This window comes from Thalassophryne amazonica, chromosome 9, assembly GCF_902500255.1.
Source record: "Thalassophryne amazonica chromosome 9, fThaAma1.1, whole genome shotgun sequence".
NCBI lineage: Eukaryota > Metazoa > Chordata > Actinopteri > Batrachoidiformes > Batrachoididae > Thalassophryne > Thalassophryne amazonica.
This window is the reverse complement of record NC_047111.1, coordinates 30602765-30626278: the sequence shown is the minus strand read 5'-3', so window position 1 is coordinate 30626278 and position 23514 is coordinate 30602765. Positions and strand designations below refer to the sequence as shown.

Below are 23514 nucleotides of genomic sequence, written 5' to 3'. Positions count from 1 at the left end.
AAAGTGTTGAGGCGGTTTTGCAGGCGAGAGAATGGAGCTGCTCTGGTTAGCTGTGTCGGCTAACACTTACCAACAAGATGTCTCCCACTCGATTCGTCTTTTCTTCTCCACTGGGAACCGAAAAATAAATACTTTTTCATGACTGCTTCGGTGATTGCAGCTGAAAACAAAACTGCTAGGGTTGAGCCGGATACTTGTTTCAGACGAGTATCCGGTACGGATAAAGCATTTTTGATGAATACAAGCATGATACGAGTAAAACTCATCAATATCTGTGCTCGTGCTGAAGGAAAATCCTCATTGGCGAACTGACTGTCTTCACGCCAGTCACACAGAGCGCCCGCCCCTCCCTACACAGACATGTCTTTCTGCAGCCTCTCATGCACACACAGACAGGAACGGATCCCTCTCTGTGCTCAGCTTGACTCTACCTCACATTGCTCTCTCAGTACTTCTTAAGTTTTCTTCAGCTCGCCTCTTTTTCGGTTTGCATGATATTTAAAGTTACTTGGTGAACTTATTTTGTATCGTATGAAGACAGAGCTGAAAACGGCTCACGTTGCGTCAGTCACTGCCTCCACTCTGGTCGGAATTTTGTTTTTTTAACCATTTTCTTGCTTAGTTTGGCTGGTGATATAAAGTCAGTTGGAAAACTTTGTTCATACTGAACGCGGTGCTTTTGAGAAGAATACAGTGAACAAGGCTGACATATTATTTCCCTGTTTGCCATCACTGGATGTTTGCATTAATCACCAAGTTCACACAGATCATTAAAAAATAAACAGTCTTACAGACCACTTACACACATACACACATAGCTGAACATACAAAGTAGCCTATATTATTTTTATTGAACATGGCTGCATGCAGTATCTGACACTTTCTCACTGCAGTTCATAAAAATAAATTGGTCAGTCGAACAACTCTCTCTCTCCCTCTCACACAGTCACTCAGTCTCACACACATACATACACACACACACACACACACACACACACACACACACACACACACACACACACACACACACACACACACACACAGACACACACACACACACCTTAATCAATATTGTTTAACTTTGTGTGGAAAAAATGCCAAGAATGTTAGGTAGTAAAAATAAATAAATAAATGAATAAAAAAATCAGTTTGATCATAAAATAAAAAAAAAAAAATTAAAAGAAACCTGTGTTGAGTATGATTACTCTTGTTCATGCATACTTAGTAGTTCATAATTTCCTACTATATTGAATGTCAATTCTGAGGCTGTTCTGTTATTCATTCATACAGTTAAGAATATTCATGTTCTGAGTTTATAAAAAAAACTTGTTCTGCAAATAACTCTTTTACTACTGTGATCAAAAACATTGAATTTCAATTCTGAGGCTGTTCTGTAAATATTAATTCATACACTTAAGAATATTCATGTTCTGAGTTTATAAAAAAATTTGTTCTGTAAATAGTTCTCTTACTTTTGTGATCAAAAACATTGATTTGAATCTCAATTTTGAGGCTATTCTGTAAATAATTTTCAAATAAACAATAAATATAGCAACTTCTGATCAATTTCAGACTTAACCCCTTAACGCCTGAATTTATATAGCTGTATATAGAAAAATGTTTTGTGTGTGTTTTTGCCTTTAAGTAGATGGTAAATAATCTTGAGATTATTAATTTCACTTTTGCACAAAAAATAAATAGTAATTTTGGTATTTTGGTAATGATTTTATGTTATAATGTTATAATAATAATGGTATGTTGCAAATTTGCGACAACAGGCATACTGGTCAATTTGGTATGTTGCATATTTGAGTCAAATATTGTAGCATATATGCGACAATAGGCGTTAAGGGGTTAATGTACTGATTTAAGCCCCACCCATTTCACCCATGCCCACGTCCGGTTTAGGCCCCGCCCACTACAAGTACAGATACGGATACAGATCATTTAGATGGTTGAACAGATACAGATACAGATAGTGGTGTACTCGCTCATCCCTAAAAACAGCACACAATTTTTCAGTGTGAACGTATGCTGTGTATATATTGTGCAATGGAGCGGAGGTCCCTCTAAGTGGTCAAATCCCACAATATCATGCAGGGTTCAAACAAAACTGCGGTGCCCTATATCAACTGTAAGGACCAGAAAATCCGGTGTTTAATATAAATGTGAAGGGGGTTATACAGGAGGGCACTACTGAAAATGTCTTCTGACTTATGATACTCACAGAAAATGAGCCAAGGTCAACAAATCTTAGTTTGAAAAAAATAATTATTTGTATCATTTTCTGAAATGATAAAACTGAAAATGGGTCCCACAGACCCAAAGACCTTATAAGGGTTAAACAAAAAATGTAGCAGATGGGAATGCATGCCACAGACCAACCTGAGCAATGGACATGGCGCTGTTGCACTGGTAGTCCCCAAACTTGGCCTGCTGGCTGGGAGTGACGACCAGCGGAGGGTTCTCCAGCTCAGGGCAGGACGCCTGGATGGCCGTATAAAAGATTTCTTGGAGACGCTTGTTGATGTTCATGATGGATTTAGTGCAGCAACTGCTGTCCTCTTGCAAGCTCTGTAAGACAGCAAGCCAGCTTCACCGGCACGCACAAGATGACACGAAAAGAACATCTGCTGCTGCTGAAGAACAAGCAACTGACAACTGACACTTTAATTTCTGACTCCAACAACTACAATGACGAGATCTAACCTCTTAAACCTTAGAGTCCCCAAATTTGGGGACTTGCCCTGTTTTGGAACATTTGAACACTCATAACTAACCAATGCTGACACCAACATACACTTAATATACATCAAAATGTCAAGCGAAGTCTCCTCTACAAAAGTATCCACTTCACTCACATATCAACTAACCACAGCTGAAACGCCAAGCAAATAAAGACATAAATCGGAATTCATTTTTTGGGAAAAAAAAAAAACATTTACTCATTTACTCCTACCAAGTATTATTTACTTTCAATTTTTTGCATCCACAACATCCTCTAGGACCTATCTTTTAGCTGATCCAAACTTTTGCATTTATGACCTTGTACAAGCTGAGAAATAAATCATAACGTATGGGTATGTGATTTGGTGAAATAGGCTCTAGGGCTTAAGAGGTTAAGCTGATCTTTTGTTCAGCTCCAACAGCTGCACACATCATGAAAAGCTTGATTCCCTGCTGCAGCAGACAGCACCCCCTAGTGTGCATCCGGTGCACTGCTCACCCTCTTTAGGATGTTGAGGCGGTACTTGAGTCTGGTGTTTTCCTCCCGCAGCTCCTCCAGATGTTGAGATGGACTCGGCTTCTGGGGGTTTCTCAGAAAGTCAATTTCTTCAGACAAACAGCGGATCTCCTGTTCCTGTGGAAAAAAAATAAATAAATAAATAAAAATGTTAATTTACTGGCAGAATAACCTCCCCATCCCATCGTAAAATAAAAAAAAGAAAAAGGGGGTGACTAATGTTTAACAAACACGCCGCTCTACTGCATGACCATAGGTTATGTAAACTCAGTCTCATATAAAATAAAAACAAAAAATTACCAAAGCAGCCATTGAAATTTTAATGTTATTCTTATTCAAAATTGGGATTAAAAACAACATATCAGGACTTTCATTATACCTGTGTTAGGCCCAAAATACAGTATAATGACAGTAAAAGTAATAATAAAAATAACAATAATAATTATTATTATTAGTGGTAGTAGTAGTAAAAATAAAATAATTTCATGGCCCTTGTGATCTTTTGTCATGATATTCGATATAAACAAATGAAATTTGTCTGATTTATTGATTTCATGGCTCAACATAGAATTTCCTGTTAAACGTCATCAGACCCCACAAAAAAAACAAACAAACAAACAAAAAAAAAAACACAACTAAACAAAACCTTGAATCCCCCCAAAAAATAATTTTAATGGATTTTAAGACAGGAGCAACATTAACATTAAATTATTGATTTGTTTTTAACTAAACCTGCTGTTCATTCAAACAAGCACCGCTCTTAAAAAGTAAGACCATTTGACTGCTCCCTTGTTTTTCCACTCGGGGTCGCCACAGCAGATCCAAGGTGGGTCTGCATGTTGATTTTTACACCAGATGCCCTTCCTGATGCAACTCCATACTGCATGGAGAAATGTAGCTTGGGGGGGGAGGGTGAACCCGGAACCTTCAACACTGAAACCAAATGCACTAACAAACCACTTGGCCACCACCCTTGAATTTTTAAAAAAGAGAAGCTCAGAATGGCTTTGAACTGAAAGAATAAATGCATGTCATAGGTTTTATGGATGTTAATGTTCAGATTACTGTAATGACTTTACAGTTGATCATAACAATGTACATAAGAAGAGTTTCTCAACATGTTACTCACGGCTGCCAGACTACAACCCACGACAGCTCACATACGTATCAGAGTTTATGGCAGTGACACAGTGCCACCATAAAATGTTGAAATCTGCTCAGATAACGAAAAGGTGGACCTGCTCAGGACACGCAAAGAATAATGTACAGTCATTTTTTTTAATCATGAACATATTTGAAATGTATGACACCAAATTTATAACTGTACTTATCCCATCATGTTTTTTTGTTCACATTATTGTATTTAGACCATGACGAGATTTACGATCATTTTGAAATTTATAAAAAAAAAACAAAAAAAAAAAAAAACAAACCTTCCCTAACTTTTATCATTTTAAATTTAAAATGTGGCAATTTCCCAGTGGTGCATAATGTGACAATTCTGCAGACTTAAAGTTGCAGAGACTTTATGCAGAAACACAGTAAAACCATATTTAATAGTTCTTGTATCTGTGATGGAAAAAAACTGACTACAGGAAAAGGTTATAAAAGGTTCATCAGCCAGGAGGCAGAACAAACCCAACAAAACCAAAGCCCGTGACAAGACTGCAAAAACTAAAAAAAATTAATAATGATAAAAAAATCAAATGTATTTTAAACTATTTACATGAAGAGCTTCTTAAACTTAAATAATACATTACAGCCATATGCAAGAAGTTTAAAATGTAAAAAAAAATAATAATAATAATTACAAAAATAATAATTTATTATTAATCACCAGAGCACCAAAGTCTTTGTTCGACATTAAAAACAAACAGACAAAAAACATTTGCACCATAACGGCATTTGTTGTAAATATACTTAATGGAACAGAAAACACACACACACACACACACACAAAGGTGTAAGACAGGAAGGGAGTGGTAATATGGCGGCCCGGCGCCTACTCCTCCATTCAGCCGTTATATCCGGTTATAACGCACATCAGTTATTTTGTTTTTTTCACGATGACCAAAAAAAAAAAGATAGAAGAAACTCAGAACACATTCCAAAACTGCCCAACCCGACACTGCCTTGCCGAAAATACAGAGAAGACCTACAAATGCACACAAAAGTTAGGAAGCACCAACTTTGCATCACTTAAAAGTGGCTGCAGTGGCGTCCCGCTCGTTCATAACGGCACCGTAACCGTTAGAAAGTTTAACAGCAGTTGTACGGAGCGCGCGCTCTTACCTGCGACGTGTCTGTGACGCTGAGATGTTCTGAGAAAGTCCTCAAAGTAAGCTGAGCCTGGGAACGAGGGGAGTGCTTTCATTTTCACTGGGTCACGTGATTAACAAGAAACCAGGGCAGGCTGTCTGTGAATCCACGTGACCAAAAATAAATACCCCAATGAAAATATTTTTTTTTAACTCCTATCAAAGGAGGTTATCGGATATGTGACAGGAGGTGAACTGAAAGCCTGAAGGCTGTGGTCTGACTCCAAGTACTAGAGGTGTGCGGATCGATCCTAATAACGATACCGACGCTGGTACTGATACTGAAGGATCCTCGTGTAAAATGATCAATACTCAAGCCCTTTTTCTGTCTCACACGCACTGACTGCTGCACACACAGCTTCATCAAAGTCTACTCTCTGTCTGCAGCGCTGCACTGTGTCACACAACACGGAGCAGCGCACCCTTGTATTGTGGTTTGTCAGCCCTCTACCTCAGGAGATTTTAAGTTGTGTTGACTGATATTTTTTTATGCTGCATTCACACCGGGCGTGACCCGACACTACAAATTCACGGGGGTCGCGTGGCGACGGACGCGCCTCCTTCGCCCGGTGTGTCGCTCTGCTTTTGCTGCAAAAATTCGCCCCGGTGCGTCATCAAATAGGAAGAGCTTCCATTCCGCTCGCCGGCTCCAGTTGTCAGTCAAGTTAACATGACAGACCTTGATCACACGGAGCAAGTTGTTGTGGAAAGCTCCCAATACAGGGAGTATCATTATTTGCTGCAGGAGCTGCGTCTGGATGAAGGCTGCTTTCAGCGGTCCTTCCACCTCTGCAGGACCCATTTTGAGGACCTCCTGTCCCGTTCACACGCGCACATGTAAACAATTAAAAAGAAAAAGAAACTCCGCTGCTTGCTGCAGCTCACTCTTCCCCTAAAAAACTCTGTCATAATTGTGTTTAGAAACCAGTCACCATTTGTTTTATTATACATCTGTGTAGTTAATTAATAAAATATTCTCCACAGACGATTCGCTCGCGCGAGCACGTAAAATAAAAATAAAAAGAAACTCCGCTCCCGCTTCTGGGGGGCTGACACTCGCTCCAAAACCTTTGTCATTATTGTGAAATAAAGGACAAAAGAGACATAAGTCCTGCTCACAGGCTGCTACCAGATACAGGACATGTTCACATCTTCAGTCAAACTCCAGACATCTCCACCTCACTACATATTCAGTCCCTGATTGGTCATCGCGGTGTGACAAGATGAAAAAGTTCAGATTTGTCAACTTGGGGAGGAGGGCAACACGACGTGATGCGACGCAATATCGCGCCACAAATGCGCCAATCACTCAAAATCGCTTCACTCGCGTCACTTCATTCGCGTCCATCGCGTCGCACTGCGTGACTTGGCACCAAAACGCGTCGTTCCATAGGGATTACATGGCAACCTGTCGCTGCTGTCGCTCACGGTGCGCCCGGTGTGAACGCAGCATTAAACAAAAATGTTGATTGTAATAATAAAGTATTTTGTTGTCACATACAATGTTTGGTGAAATTCTATCCTAGGTCTTTTGGATCCTTTGGATCTATGAAGCTTAAATATGAAAACGTATCGGTATCGGCGATACTGGGCCTGTATTTACTTGGTATCAGATCAATACCAAAATTCCTGGTATCGCCTGCCTCTACCAGGTACTATGTTCACTTCAGGTGACCTGCGTCCACGGACAAACCACTTCATCTGTCCCAGTCCATCCAGCTCGAACTGGGACACCAGCCAGGGACAGGGACTGGACTCCCCCTATAGGTCAAGGATGCTCGTCCACTTCACGTTCAGGTTTAGATGGATGAAGGCCGACCCGACAGGCTTCAGGACTGCGGGACTCACGAAACAGTATTCCCCAACCGAGCTAGTAGTTTAGTATCGCTGTTAAAAGTAATCGTATTGTCCACGATATACCGTATTTCCTTGATTAATAGCCTGGGCGTTTATTTTTTTCAAACCGTGTGCAGACCCGGCGCCTAAACAAGGCAGGCTCGTATTCAAGGCAGGCGAGTATTAAGAAAAGTTTCACACGTCTCTGGGTGTGGTGAACCAAAGACAATCGCTTTACATCTGTCACTTGACGTTCTCAATATCTTATAATGGGTGGTTAAGAAATCACTGCAGTGCTAAATCAAAGCCATACCAGTGCGCCACCTACCATCGTTCCTCTGCAATTAACACCTACAATAAATTTATTCACAAAAAAAAGTGATGATGTGCTTACAAATGTGCTGCTCGTAGGTATTTAGAATGAAGAAAAAGCACGGCAACAGGCGGAGTTCAATCCGTAGGCGAAGAAGAAGAGTTCATCGCAAAAAAAAGAGGCTCTTCCTCTGTAGTGTCCAACCAGTGGGCATTCAGCGTTACTGTCTCTGGTTTGCCCAAATCATTCATTCATTTATTTTGGTGGAAGGTCTCCTAGTGCATAGAAAAAAATCCTAAAATTCTAGGAACCAAAAGATATGGATTTTTTTTGGAGGCCGATACAATACTGATATTAGGGAGCAAAATTTTACAATACTGATTAATTTGTTGATATGTCTCAAAGAAGTATTCGGCCCCTTGGGATTTTACACACTTTGTTTATACCATTTCAAATACAAAAAGCAAATGAGGCTTCTCGATATTAAAATTTCTAAAATTGTCCTCCTTAAACTCAAACTCAAAGCAAATCTCTTGATAAAATTGATCAAATTAATTAAAAATATAAAAGCCAAGATGATGATTTGCATAAGTAATGTAATTCTTTGGTATAATACCTGTAATTAATCAGTTTTATTGTCAGTTTTCTTCAGATGAGTCAGGGGATGGATACATGAACATTTCCAAGTCACTGTATGTGCTGGACTTAATTTACGAATAAGTACAAATCAGGGCAAGTGTCAAGCGAGCTGTGTTGGATGTTCTTGTGTGTCAGCTGGAATCTGGCCGACACCTGGTGCGAGAGGGTTCAATGGGCTCTCACAGGGCACTCTTTGTCTTTCAGCCACTGGTGTGCGCAAATAGTTGTAGTGACAGCTGTACGAGGCGTTAGAGGCAGCTCCGATTTTACAGAACTTGCATACGATTCCTGCTTCATGCGCAATTCTGCCACATTCATACTATGTGTGAAGGGAACCTAAGTGACTGTGCAAGAAGGAGAAGATTGAAGAAAGCCACCAAGACACCCAGACAACCCAGAAAAAGTTACAAGCTTCTGTGGCTGTGACTGGAGAACTACTACTTTCTTTTTTGCAGTCATGTCACAGCTTTTGGTTTCATTTTGATTGGCTCTGCCTCCTGGCTGATGAAACATTTAATGAGGTTGCCTGTAGGCAGTTTTTCTCCCATCACAGATACAAGAAGGATTAAATATAGTTTTACTGTTTCCACTTAAAGTCTGTGTAACTTTAACTTTGCAGAATTGTCACATTGTGCACCACAACAGGAATTTTTACATTTTAACAGTGCATGTTTTGCATTTTGTATCACCAGTTATACAGCTTCATGATGAAGTAGTACAGAGGAGGATTTTCTTAAAAAGAAGACCTGAAGATTCAGCTTCAATTTGCCAGAAGGTACATCTGAAGTATAAGCCTAGATTTAATATTTTGGTGAAAAAAATCCTCCTCTGTACCACTTCATCATAAAGTTGTATAACTGGGGATACAAAATGCAAAATATTTACTATGCACAATTTCTCCAATCACAGCAACATAAGCTTGTAACAACTTCTGGGTTGTCTGGGTGTCTTGATGGCTTTCCTCACTCTTCTCCTTCTTGCAGTCACTCAGTTTTTGAGAACTGTCTACTCCATGCAGATTTACCATAGAGTGCAATATGGTTTGTATTTCTTCATAACTGATGTAAATAAAGTCCAAGACATATTGAGTGACTTGGAAATGTTCATGTATCCATCCCCTGACTTGTCTGAAGAAAACTGACTAACTAATTATTTACAGATATTATACCAAAGCCTTCCATTACTTTTGCAACCCATCATCTTGGCATTTATATTTTTAATTAATTTATATCAAGTTGTAGATATTTGCTTTCAGTTTGAGTTTAAGGAAGATAATTTTAGAAATGTTTATTTTTAATATTTGAAAAGGCAAAAATAAATTAAAATGTGTAATATACCAAGTGTTCCAATATTTTTGGAGGGCACTGTAAATGTAATTTATGTTTTTAAAAAGGCCTATTGAATTTTCAGATTGCGATGCGCATCAATCATAATCAGGACATGAAATTACCTATATCGTGAAAAGATTTTGATCATATCACACATCACTGTTTTGATGTCCGCTCGTTTACATTTTTTGTTTCTGTTAGGTGCAGAGAGAACTCAGCATAACCGTTTTATCTGCCAGGCTCTCAAACTTTCAACAAACTGCACAAAACAAAACTGGTGTTTCAACCACATCGTCTCCCACCACAAAACTGAACTGTTTAAAAATTAAAGTTACATACCTAGTCAGTGCCGTAAAAAAAAATATATACGAGTATGTTTTAATTATTTATTGACACGTTTGCTTGGACAGGTGGGACAGTTAATTTTCCACCCTGACTTGAGTCTTGACTTAGTCTGAACAATCAGACTAATCCAGAAATGACAGAAACCACAGAAACAAAGTCTAAATGGGTCAGTCAAGAAAAACAACACCCAATGGTTGTGAAAGACGTGATGAAATACCCCCCACTGCAAAAAAAAAAAAAAATCTGTGACATCATCAATGTCCTCGGCAACCCATATAGTCTACAACAGTGACACCATAGAGCACGTGGACGGTGTGTTATTTAAAGCTGTACAGCCTTTCACAAAACTGACAAAATATTGTTACGACTGAAATACAAGCATTATAATGTCAGTTTATTTTTGAAATGTCTTGCAAAATTACAGCTCATTTCACTGAAAATAACATTTACCTGGGGGGGAAATTCCATAACAAATATTTTCCTTTTAATGCTGTTTACAGGACGATGTGCATGTGCAAATGCATGAGATGACTGGCGGTTACCTTTGACCTCTGCGTGATGAGCGTACATGGATTGCGCACTATAACATCTGTAAGATGTCTTTTAAATCACTGCAGAGGTGATTTCTGGTTTCAAAAACAGCAGTTTTGGATTTAAAAGTGTTTATTTCTCACTCATGTTTATAAAATATGTGAAGCATATTTGATTTATACATAAATAAGCTGTTTCGGTTCATTTTCAGCCATCTTGGATTATTTTGTTCAACCGAGTAGCTAGCTGACATCACCGTGCCTCTCTGATTGGCTGCCGCCATGTGCTTCCCAACATCAATCGTGCAAGTCGGGCCCCCACATGATCTATGACATCGCTATGGTCGCTATCGTAGACTGTATAGGTTGCTACCTGTTATGGTAGTGACGTAGTTTATACATCCCTCTAGCCCTCTTGAGGCTGGTAATGAAAGGTTCAGGGCGGGTAAAATAAATGGCTGCAAGCAGTTCAACACGTACCTGTCTAGGTCTCGTTTCTTTTGTACAACCTGCACTTACAGTTACCAAGACATGGTGTCAGAAGTTGTCCAGGGAAGTGAGAAGTCAGAAGAAGAACTTTCCTTCACCGACGGGAGACAAAGGTGAGTTCTTCAAAACTTCTATAAAGTTTCATTGACAGCTCTGGAGTGAAAGCAGACCCAGATAAAGTGAAAGCAGTGAGCAACATGGAAGCACCCACAGATGTCAGTGGCGTGAGGCGATTCCTGGGGATGGTCAATCATCTGGGAAAATACCCTTCTCACCTCACTGAGAAAACGCAGCCACTGAGGGATCTGTTGAGCACTTAAGCATGGTTTACACATAGACGGTTTTGTCGTCGGGTAGTACGTAGACCGAAGTTCGCGGTAGTTCCGGCTGTTTTCACGGTGGAAAGGGGCGGAGCCTTTCACCGGCGTTTTGACCGCCGTAATAGCCGCAAATACACGGATAAAACACCGCTAAATCTGCCGAATAAAGCGGCGTTTTGACACCGTAGCATCCGGCACATGCCAGGCAACAGGGGTTAATACCGAGTTCTATTCTTTACAATCGCAGGTTAAGACGTGCGTGAGAACGGCGGTGTTCTGCTGCCGCCGATAATGCCCTGTGTACCGCTGGATTTATCCAGGCAAATCCTGCGTTACTCCAGGAACTTTTGCATATAGGCACCGCCCCCAGAGTATAATAGGCTGAAGCAGCAGGAATACATGCCTCTGTCACTGCAGGGGGAGGGAGATCATCAGCCTTTTCTTCTCCTTTTCCCCTCCTCAACGTGTTGCTCCATCTCCACCACAGGGCTACCCTCTGCTTCTGAACCAGACCTCTTGGTAAGTCCTTGCCGCTGCCAATTTTCTTAGTAGGTATACTGGATCTTCTCTGCAAAAATATCTGGAGCTGGCCGCGAGTGAGAGGCCTGCATGCAGCGTGCTAGCGTTTTTATATTGACCGCCGCCTATCGGCCGTTTGGGACGCCATTAACCAGGAGGTGGCATTTAGAACGGCGTACTGTCCGCTAGCGCCGCCGTTTTGTCTGCCTCTGTCGCCGGTTAAAACGCCCTTGAGGACGCCGATGTGGGCTCTATCGCCGTTTTACACGCCGTTGATTAGGGATACAATGCCGGCCGCCAATTACGGCGGTGTAAACTGCGGCACTACAGGAAGGGGCAGGATGAAACAGCGATTACAAAGTATCAAACGCCATTGTTCGCGCTGTCTCCGTCGTCACGCGAATTCTTCGGGCGCGCTCCCGGAATTATTCTACATGTTGAATAATTTTTTCGACGATTCCCGGTAAAGCCGGAACTAAGCCACACCCCCTAGTGCCACCGCTAACAATGGCGTGTGATCCTTAAGATGGCCAAAAACTCTTCCGGGACGCTTCCGGGAGCTCTTACCGTCTATGTGTAAACGGGGCTTAAGAACATGTGGTGCTGGGGGAAAGCGCAACAAAAGGCGTTTCACACTATCAAGTCAGAACTAAGCAAGTCACCAAACATGGCACTCTACAACCCAAGAGCACAAACAACTGTATCAGCCGACGCATCTTCTTTTGGACTTGGAGCGGTGCTGCTTCAAAAACAAGAGGATGGCACGACCAAACCCGCCGCATTTGCATCAAGAGAACTCAGCCTGACAGAACAAAACTGCGCTCAGATTGAGGAGGCATTGGCCATAACCTGGGCATGTGAGCGGTTCTCAGACGTCCTAATAGGCATTAAGTTTTACATCGAGGCTGATCACAAACCCTTAGTGCCACTTTTGGGCTCAAAGAACCTCCATGAGCTCCCGCCTTGCGTAGAGACTGAGATTAATGAGATATTCTTATGACATCTCACATATCCCCGGCAAAAGTATAGCAACCACAGATGTGTTACCCAGGGCACCACAAAAGACAGAATATGACAAAATATTTGGAGAGGAAATAGACTTGTATGCACACCAAGTTGTCACCTATCTTCTTGCAACTGAGAAAAGGTTACAACAAATAAGGGAACAACAAGACAAAGATGACACACAAACAAGTGAAACAATACTGTTGGAAAGGCTGGCCAGACAAACACAAAATACCAGGGCCGCGCTTTCCCTAACATCAACATGCAGGTGACCTCACAGTGGAAAATCGTCTACTGTTAAAGGGGACATGGCCAGTTATTCCCAATCCCTGCAACAGGACATTTTGGGACGACTCCACACAGGCCATGAGGGCATAGCAAAGTCCAGAGAGAGGCCAAAGCAGTCAGTCTGGTGGCCAGGACTCAGCGCTCAACTGCAGAAGCTCATGTCTGAATGCGATACATATGCTAAAGAGAGGCCAGACTGCAGAGAAGCACTGTTGACCACAGAGTTCCCAACACATCCATGGGAAGTAGTCGGTGCTTACCTCTTTGAATGGAACAACAGCCAGGACCTGCTTGTGGTGGACTATTTCAGCAGATTCATAGAAGTAGCCAAACTCACTCACACTACCACTAATGCAGTGATAGAACAAATGAAATCCATATTCACAAGGCGTGGAATTCCAGCGAAGGTTCAGAGTGACAACAGCCCAAAATTCTCATCAGAGCACTGTCACAAGGTGTCATTGGAATGGAGCTTCATCCACACCATCTCCAGTCCAAGATTTCCCCAGATCAATGGTGAGGCTGAACGAGCCATGAGAACAGTCAAAAGTCTTATACAGAAAGAGAGCGACCCCTATCTTGCGCTCATGGCATACCGTGCCACTCCACTAGCGAACGGGCCACAGCCCTGCAGAGCTCCTGTTGGGAAGAAAACTTTGTACTACAGTACCTGTTCTTCCGTCTTGCCTCAAACCAGGGTGGACGGACATCACTACTCTGAGGAAGAGAGAAAGGAGGGAGAGAGACTCTCCACATGACCTTTCTGGATTACACCCAGGAGATCAGGTTTGGATCACAGGCATGAAAGAAAACGCAAAGGTTTCAGCCAGAGCATGTACACCACGGTCTTACTTGGTTCAGACTTCCAGAGGACTTCTACGTCACAACAGGAGTCATTTCGTCACACTAAAAGGGACTAAGACTGAACCAGAAGACTCGCCTGATCCTTTCCTGCCTGTGAATGACAAGTCAACACCTGAAGCACCTGCCACTCATCCGCTCCCTCCGAGGTACCTTAAGGACTTTGACCTAGGTAGAAGGTACTCTTGAGCACCTGAGTGACCAGCCCAGGGCAGAATAATCCCCTCACTCAGCCGAAGGTAGGGGCAGTCTACCCCACCTTTGTGTTATCCTTAGTTCAGTAAAATATATGTTTTCAGCAGTTGTATTAAGATGACAGTTCTACTACTAAAAAAAGTTATTTACAAGTAAAATGCTCCCTATAGCCATAAATACCAAAAGTACATTTAAATAAGATGCAATGTTTACCTTGCTTCATTATATAGATATGGGTAGAGTTTCACGTTAACATTATTGCTCTTAATGTACTTAGAAGAGGGGATGTTATGGTAGTGACGTAGTTTATGCATTGCCTGCTGGCGCCCTCATGAGGCTGGTAACGAAAGGTTACGGGCAGGTCAAAAAAACGGCTGCAAGCAGTTCAACACGTACCTGTCTAGGTTTCGTTCCTTTTGTACAGCCCGCACTTACAGTTACCAAGACACTACCCAACGTAGTTCAAAGCTGTCTGAATTTTTCCCCTTCAGAGGAACTGCTTATTCATTTTTTCTAAACTGCAAATTTAGTGCAAATTGGCAATGTCATATAATGAATCACCTATTTAAAGACTAACAAATAAAAGGTTGTGGATAGTGTTACAGTAACTGTAAGTACAGTGCATCCAAAAGTATTCACGGCACTGCACATTTTCTATATTTTGTTATGTTACAGCCTTATTCAATTTCAATTTTTTCATTTATTTTCATTTATATAGCGCCAAGTCACAACAAAGTTGCCTCATGGTGCTTTACACAAGTAAGGTCTAACCTTACTAACCCCCAGAACAGCAGTAGTAAGGAAAAACTCCCTCTGAGGGAAACCTCAAACAGACCAGACTCAAAGGGGTGACCCTCTGCTTGGGCCATGCTACAGACACAAATTACAAAACAGTTCACAATACAATATCCAGGAAATGTTGCCGGTGCACAGGACATCGGGTTTTCCAAACAGACACCACACCCATTTCTGGATGGAGCCGCACCTCAAACAGAGTGAAGAAAAATAGAAGCAGGCATCAGAAAGACAACAAATACAGTATAATTTGTCAGCATTAAGTAAACAAGAAAAACAAAAGAAATACTAAGGTGATCGCCGGCCACTAGCCTTAAGCTTCAATAAAAGACCCAGAATTTAGATAAAGTTGAGGCTGCAGCCTGCTCTGTTTCCTAATAAAATGAACTGAAAGCGTAAAAAGCATAGTAACATACTATCAATCAATCAATCAATTTTTTTTTATATAGCGCCAAATCACAACAAACAGTTGCCCCAAGGCGCTTTATATTGTAAGGCAAGGCCATACAATAATTATGTAAAACCCCAACGGTCAAAACGACCCCCTGTGAGCAAGCACTTGGCTACAGTGGGAAGGAAAAACTCCCTTTTAACAGGAAGAAACCTCCAGCAGAACCAGGCTCAGGGAGGGGCAGTCTTCTGCTGGGACTGGTTGGGGTTGAGGGAGAGAACCAGGAAAAAGACATGCTGTGGAAGAGAGCAGAGATCGATCACTAATGATTAAATGCAGAGTGGTGCATACAGAGCAAAAAGAGAAAGAAACAGTGCATCATGGGAACCCCCCAGCAGTCTACATCTATAGCAGCATAACTAAGGGATGGTTCAGGGTCACCTGATCCAGCCCTAACTATAAGCTTTAGCAAAAAGGAAAGTTTTAAGCCTAATCTTAAAAGTAGAGAGGGTGTCTGTCTCCCTGATCTGAATTGGGAGCTGGTTCCACAGGAGAGGAGCCTGAAAGCTGAAGGCTCTGCCTCCCATTCTACTCTTACAAACCCTAGGAACTACAAGTAAGCCTGCAGTCTGAGAGCGAAGCGCTCTATTGGGGTGATATGGTACCACGAGGTCCCTAAGATAAGATGGGACCTGATTATTCAAAACCTTATAAGTAAGAAGAAGAATTTTAAATTCTATTCTAGAATTAACAGGAAGCCAATGAAGAGAGGCCAATATGGGTGAGATATGCTCTCTCCTTCTAGTCCCCGTTAGTACTCTAGCTGCAGCATTTTGAATTAACTGAAGGCTTTTTAGGGAACTTTTAGGACAACCTGATAATAATGAATTACAATAGTCCAGCCTAGAGGAAATAAATGCATGAATTAGTTTTTCAGCATCACTCTGAGACAAGACCTTTCTAATTTTAGAGATATTGCGTAAATGCAAAAAAGCAGTCCTACATATTTGTTTAATATGCGCTTTGAATGACATATCCTGATCAAAAATGACTCCAAGATTTCTCACAGTATTACTAGAGGTCAGGGTAATGCCATCCAGAGTAAGGATCTGGTTAGACACCATGTTTCTAAGATTTGTGGGGCCAAGTACAATAACTTCAGTTTTATCTGAGTTTAAAAGCAGGAAATTAGAGGTCATCCATGTCTTTATGTCTGTAAGACAATCCTGCAGTTTAGCTAATTGGTGTGTGTCCTCTGGCTTCATGGATAGATAAAGCTGGGTATCATCTGCGTAACAATGAAAATTTAAGCAATACCGTCTAATAATACTGCCTAAGGAAAGCATGTATAAAGTGAATAAAATTGGTCCTAGCACAGAACCTTGTGGAACTCCATAATTAACTTTAGTCTGTGAAGAAGATTCCCCATTTACATGAACAAATTGTAATCTATTAGACAAATATGATTCAAACCACCGCAGCGCAGTGCCTTTAATACCTATGGCATGCTCTAATCTCTGTAATAAAATTTTATGGTCAACAGTATCAAAAGCAGCACTGAGGTCTAACAGAACAAGCACAGAGATGAGTCCACTGTCCGAGGCCATAAAAAGATCATTTGTAACCTTCACTAATGCTGTTTCTGTACTATGATGAATTCTAAAACCTGACTGAAACTCTTCAAATAGACCATTCCTCTGCAGATGATCAGTTAGCTGTTTTACAACTACCCTTTCAAGAATTTCTGAGAGAAAAGGAAGGTTGGAGATTGGCCTATAATTAGCTAAGATAGCTGGGTCAAGTGATGGCTTTTTAAGTAATGGTTTAATTACTGCCACCTTAAAAGCCTGTGGTACATAGCCAACTAACAAAGATAGATTGATCATATTTAAGATCGAAGCATTAAATAATGGTAGGGCTTCCTTGAGCAACCTGGTAGGAATGGGGTCTAATAGACATGTTGATGGTTTGGATGAAGTAACTAATGAAAATAACTCGGACAGAACAATCGGAGAGAAAGAGTCTAACCAAATACCGGCATCACTGAAAGCAGCCAAAGATAACGATACGTCTTTGGGATGGTTATGAGTAATTTTTTCTCTAATAGTTAAAATTTTGTTAGCAAAGAAAGTCATGAAGTCATTACTAGTTAAAGTTAATGGAATACTCAGCTCAATAGAGCTCTGACTCTTTGTCAGCCTGGCTACAGTGCTGAAAAGAAACCTGGGGTTGTTCTTATTTTCTTCAATTAGTGATGAGTAGAAAGATGTCCTAGCTTTACGGAGGGCTTTTTTTATAGAGCAACAGACTCTTTTTCCAGGCTAAGTGAAGATCTTCTAAATTAGTGAGACGCCATTTCCTCTCCAACTTACGGGTTATCTGCTTTAAGCTACGAGTTTGTGAGTTATACCACGGAGTCAGGCACTTCTGATTTAAAGCTCTCTTTTTCAGAGGAGCTACAGCATCCAAAGTTGTCTTCAATGAGGATGTAAAACTACTGACGAGATACTCTATCTCACTTACAGAGTTTAGGTAGCTACTCTGCACTGTGTTGGTATATGGCATTAGAGAACATAAAGAAGGAATCATATCCTTAAACCTAGTTACAGCGCTTTCTGAAAGACTTCTAGTGTAATGAAACTTATTCCCCACTGCTGGGTAGTCCATCAGAGTAAATGTAAATGTTATTAAGAAATGATCAGACAGAAGGGAGTTTTCAGGGAATACTGTTAAGTCTTCTATTTCCATACCATAAGTCAGAACAAGATCTAAGATATGATTAAAGTGGTGGGTGGACTCATTTACATTTTGAGCAAAGCCAATAGAGTCTAATAATAGATTAAATGCAGTGTTGAGGCTGTCATTCTCAACATTTGTGTGGATGTTAAAATCGCCCACTATAATTATCTTATCTGAGCTAAGCACTAAGTCAGACAAAAGGTCTGAAAATTCACAGAGAAACTCACAGTAACGACCAGGTGGACGATAGATAATAACAAATAAAACTGGTTTTTGGGACTTCCAATTTGGATGGACAAGACTAAGAGTCAAGCTTTCAAATGAATTAAAGCTCTGTCTGGGTTTTTGATTAATTAATAAGCTGGAATGGAAGATTGCTGCTAATCCTCCACCTCGGCCCGTGCTACGAGCATTCTGACAGTGTGACTCGGGGGTGTTGACTCATTTAAACTAACATATTCATCATGCTGTAACCAGGTTTCTGTAAGGCAGAATAAATCAATATGTTGATCAATTATTATATCATTTACTAACAGGGACTTAGAAGAGAGAGACCTAATGTTTAATAGACCACATTTAACTGTTTTAGTCTGTGGTGCAGTTGAAGGTGCTATATTATTTTTTCTTTTTGAATTTTTATGCTTAAATAGATTTTTGCTGGTTATTGGTTGTCTGGGAGCAGACACCGTCTCTACGGGGATGGGGTAATGAGGGGATGGCAGGGGGAGAGAAGCTGCATAGAGGTGTGTAAGACTACAACTCTGCCTCCTGGTCCCAACCCTGGATAGTCACGGTTTGGAGGATTTAAGAAAATTGGCCAGATTTCTAGAAATGAGAGCTGCTCCATCCAAAGTGGGATGGATGCCGTCTCTCCTAACAAGACCAGGTTTTCCCCAGAAGCTTTGCCAATTATCTATGAAGCCCACCTCATTTTTTGGACACCACTCAGACAGCCAGCAATTCAAGGAGAACATGCGGCTAAACATGTCACTCCCGGTCCGATTGGGGAGGGGCCCAGAGAAAACTACAGAGTCCGACATTGTTTTTGCAAAGTTACACGATTCAATGTTAATTTTAGTGACCTCCGATTGGCGTAACCGGGTGTCATTACTGCCGACGTGAATTACAATCTTACCAAATTTACGCTTAGCCTTAGTCAGCAGTTTCAAATTTCCTTCGATGTCGCCTGCTCTGGCCCCCGGAAGACAATTGACTATGGTTGCTGGTGTCGCTAACTTCACATTACTCAAAACAGAGTCGCCAATAACCAGAGTTTGATCCTCGGCGGGTGTGTCGTCGAGTGGGGAAAAACGGTTAGAAATGTGAACGGGTTGGCGGTGTACACGGGGCTTCTGTTTAGAACTACGCTTCCTCCTCACAGTCACCCAGTCGGCCTGCTTTCCCGGCTGCTCGGGATCTGCCAGAGGGAAACTAACGGCGGCTAAGCTACCTTGGTCCGCACCGACTACAGGGGCCTGGCTAGCTGTAGAATTTTCCACGGTGCGGAGCCGAGTCTCCAATTCGCCCAGCCTGGCCTCCAAAGCTATGAATAAGCTACACTTATTACAAGTACCGTTACTGCTAAAGGAGGCCGAGGAATAACGAAACATTTCACACCCAGAGCAGAAAAGTGCGGGAGAGACAGGAGAAGCCGCCATGCTAAACCGGCTAAGAGCTAGTAGCTGCGCTAAGCTAGCGGATTCCTAAAAACACACAAAGTGAATAATGTGTAAATAATTTAGAGGTGATTCAGCAGAAGGAGTGCTTTAGTTAAGGCACGTGAAGATTACACTGTGAAACAAATCGTCATCTAGATAACTAGATCAATCTAACTGCGCAGATTAAACAGCTAACAGATACAGAAAAACACCGCTGTGCTCCGGAACAGGAAGTGATACAATACCGCAGTGAGAGCCAACCACCAGTAGAGATGGTTGGCTCTCACTGCGGTATTGTATCACTTACATACTATATATACTATACCACCAGTACGCTAGCCATACGAAAGGTAAATAGATTATTCCAAAATAGATTAAATTCATTTTCCCCCCTCAAAATTCTATGCACAATACCGCATAATGACAATGTGAAAAAAGGTTTTTAGATTTTTGCAAATTTATTAAAAATAAAAACTAAGAAATCACATTATTAATTTGACCAAACAACACCAACAAAAATCAACATTATAGAGTGCATTAGGAAAATATTCACAGTGCTTCACTTTTTCCATATTTTATGTTACAGCCTTATTCCAAAATGAATGAAATTCATTTTTTCCCCTCAAGATTCTACACACAATACCCCATAATGGTGAAGTAAAAAAGTTTTTTTGTTTGTTTGTTTTGTAAATTTATAAAAAAAAAAAAAAAAAAAGAAGTCAAATGTACATAAGTATTCACAGCCTTTGCCGTGAGGTTCTAAATTGAGCTCAGGTGCCTCCTGTTTCCACTGATCATCCTTGAGATGTTTCTACAGCTTAAATGGAGTCCACCTGTGATAAATTCAACTGATTGGACATGAATTGGAAAGGCACACACCTGTCTACATATAAGGTCCCACATTTGACGGTGCATGTCAGAGCACAAAACAAGCATGAAGTCACAGAAATTGTCTGTGGACCTCCAAGACAAGACTGTCTCAAGGCACAAATCTGGGGAAGGGTGTCGGTGAAAAGTTTCTGTTCCCCCATGTCTGCATACTGGGTCAAGGTCATCCATCGCCTGCTGGCCTGTGTTGATAGAACAGGTTGTGTTTCTCAGAGTCCACGACATGACATCTGATTGTGTCCAGGACTAACTAAAGGCCACATTTGTATTATGGACTTGTTTTACTAAGGCAGGGGTCCTTAAGAAGGCTCTCTGAATATGTGAAGTCAGAAGACTGTGTTTTATATTTGCATGCATGTCCCTTGGGGTGTCCTCCAGGTGCATTTGTTGTCTGCTTCAACTGCAATTAAATCTCTCTCTGCATTGTACATATGAGTCACTGGTGTTCTTTGCTCATCTGTCTCATTTCTCTGCTGACATCATCACAAAAATTCCACAACAAAGGGTACAGAAACATTTCTTCTGCTTTGAAGGTTCACATTGGCACAATGGCCTCCATCATCTGTAAATGAAAGAAGTTCAGATCCACCAGGACTCTTTCCGAGAGCTGGCCATCTGTCTAAACTGAGTAATCTTGGCTGAAGGGCCTTAGTCAGGGAGGTAACCAACAAACTGATGGTCACTCTGCCAAAGCTCTAGCATTCCTTTGTGGAGACGGAGAACCTTCCAGAAGGACAACCATCTCTGCAGCAATCCACCAATCAGGCCTGTAGGGTAGAGTGGCCACATGGAAGCCACTCCTTAGTAAAAGGCACATGGCAGCCAGCCTGGAGTTTGCCAAAAGGCAGCTGAAGGACTCTAAGACCATGAGAATTGAAATTTTCTGGTCTGATGAGACAAAGACTTAACTCTTTTGCGTGAATGCCAGTCATCATGTTTGGAGGAAACCAGGCACCATCCTTACAGTGATGCATGGTGGTGGCAGCATCATGCTGTGGGGATGCTTTTCAGCAGCAGGAACTGGGAGACTCATCAGGATTGAGGGAATGATGAATGCAGCAATGTACAGAGACATCCTGGATGAAAACCTGCTCCAGAGCGCTCTTGACCTCAAACTGGGACGATGGTTCATCTTTCAGCAGGACAATGACCCTAAGTACACAACCAACATATCAAAGGAGTAGCTTCAGGACAACTCTGTGAATGTCATTGAGTGGCCCAGCCAGAGCCCAGACCTGACCTAAATCTGATTGAACATCTCTGGAGAGATCTGAAAATGGCTGTGCATGGACGCTCCCCATCCAACATGATGGAGTTTGAGAGGTGCTGCAAAGAGGAATGGGCAAAATGGTCTAAAGATAGGTGCACCAAGCTTGTGGCATCATATTCAGGAAGACTTGAGGCTGTAACTGCTGCCAAAGGTGCATCAACAAAGTACTGAGTCAAAAGTGTGAATACTTATGTACATGTGATTTCTTAGATTTTATTTGTAATAAATTTGCCAAAAAAAAACAACTTTTTGCATGTTGTCATTATGGGGTTCTGTGAGCAGTATTTTTAGGGGAAAAAAATTAATTCATACCATCTTGGAAAAAGACTGCAACATAACAAAATGTGGAAAAAGTGAAGCGCTGTGAATAGTTTCCGGACCCAATGTAGGCGTTGGTAAGTTATTATAACAGTGATCATGTCACACACTAACCCTAACCTTCATAACCCAAATCTTCCACAGATATATGAACTGAAAAAATAACAAACAAGAAATGTTGGTTGAAGTGAAAGGAGTGAAAAAACAGGCATGTCCTCCCCATCGGTCTCTCTCATGACAGGCAGGATACTGAGGAGTTAGCAACGAACAGTCACAGAACATCAATTACGGAGGTTGCCATAACAACAGCCCAAGATTTAGAGTGAATAACTGCAACCACTTCAAAAAAAAAAATTATAGTGGTGCCACAGAAAATTATTTTTATGGCTTAAATCTTAAAAAAAAAAAAAAAAAAAAAAAAAAAAAAAAAAAAAAAAAAAAAAAAAAAAGCCCAAAGACTGTACACTTTTATGGAAGATCAAAAAGGAAAATAATATGAGTGATACCCACTTAAGGAAAAACATGATCCAAAACACACGATAGTGAAAGGTTCTACAGGCTGATCAGGTCCACCAGCTCCTCAAGACAAACTCCCAAAAACAAAGCACAGAAACCAACACTTTAATGACGTTAACTGAGGCACAGACTTAACAAAAAGTGATTTCCTGCCAGATTCGTGCGGTGTGGGGTGTTTGAACCATGGAGTCGCTGTCAGCGGGTTTCAGCGCTGCTGAAAGTCTCGGTGCAGATTTCTGAACGGAGTTCTGTTCGCGCACACATACAGCGGCAGCTGACCTGTTGTTGTAGCCGGGCAGTGTACTCGCTCACTGGGTCTGCCATCCTTATAAACTCGCACACTGTACTGTGGACGTGAACACGCGTGGCTGACGAAACACAGAAGAGGAGCAAGACTTCCGGCCGCCGTGACGTCATCAATAGGCGCAGGCCGGTGCCGTGCCCATCATGGAAATATAGATATATAAATATATATAAAAATATATAAAAATATAAATAAATATAGTCTCTATTTCCATGGTGTCCATGGTCGTGCCAAAGTAATTATCCCCGTCAAAATTCATAAATCGAAATAACGTGATAATTTCATATGAAATAACGTGATAAATTCTTATCTCAGAATAACGTGATATCTCAGAATAACGTGATAATATCTCAGAATAACGTGATAATTTGTTATCTCAGAATAACGTGATAATTTGTTATGTCA

The 23514-nt window shown here is 41.3% G+C and overlaps 1 protein-coding gene across 1 annotated transcript in view; it reads right to left on the bottom strand.

Annotated features, from left to right (window-relative positions):
• Nucleotides 1–23204, bottom strand: part of rars1 (arginyl-tRNA synthetase 1) — a 57651-nt gene extending 34447 nt beyond the window's left edge. Inside the window, exons 1-3 of the mRNA XM_034177858.1 lie at nt 23085–23204; nt 3227–3361; nt 2386–2574 (exon numbers count right to left, since the gene is read on the bottom strand). Of these exons, the coding sequence (XP_034033749.1) occupies nt 2386–2574; nt 3227–3361; nt 23085–23129 (369 nt within the window). The 5' untranslated portion in view covers nt 23130–23204. The remainder of the gene's footprint in view (nt 1–2385; nt 2575–3226; nt 3362–23084) is intronic.
• Nucleotides 23205–23514: the final 310 nt, after the last annotated feature.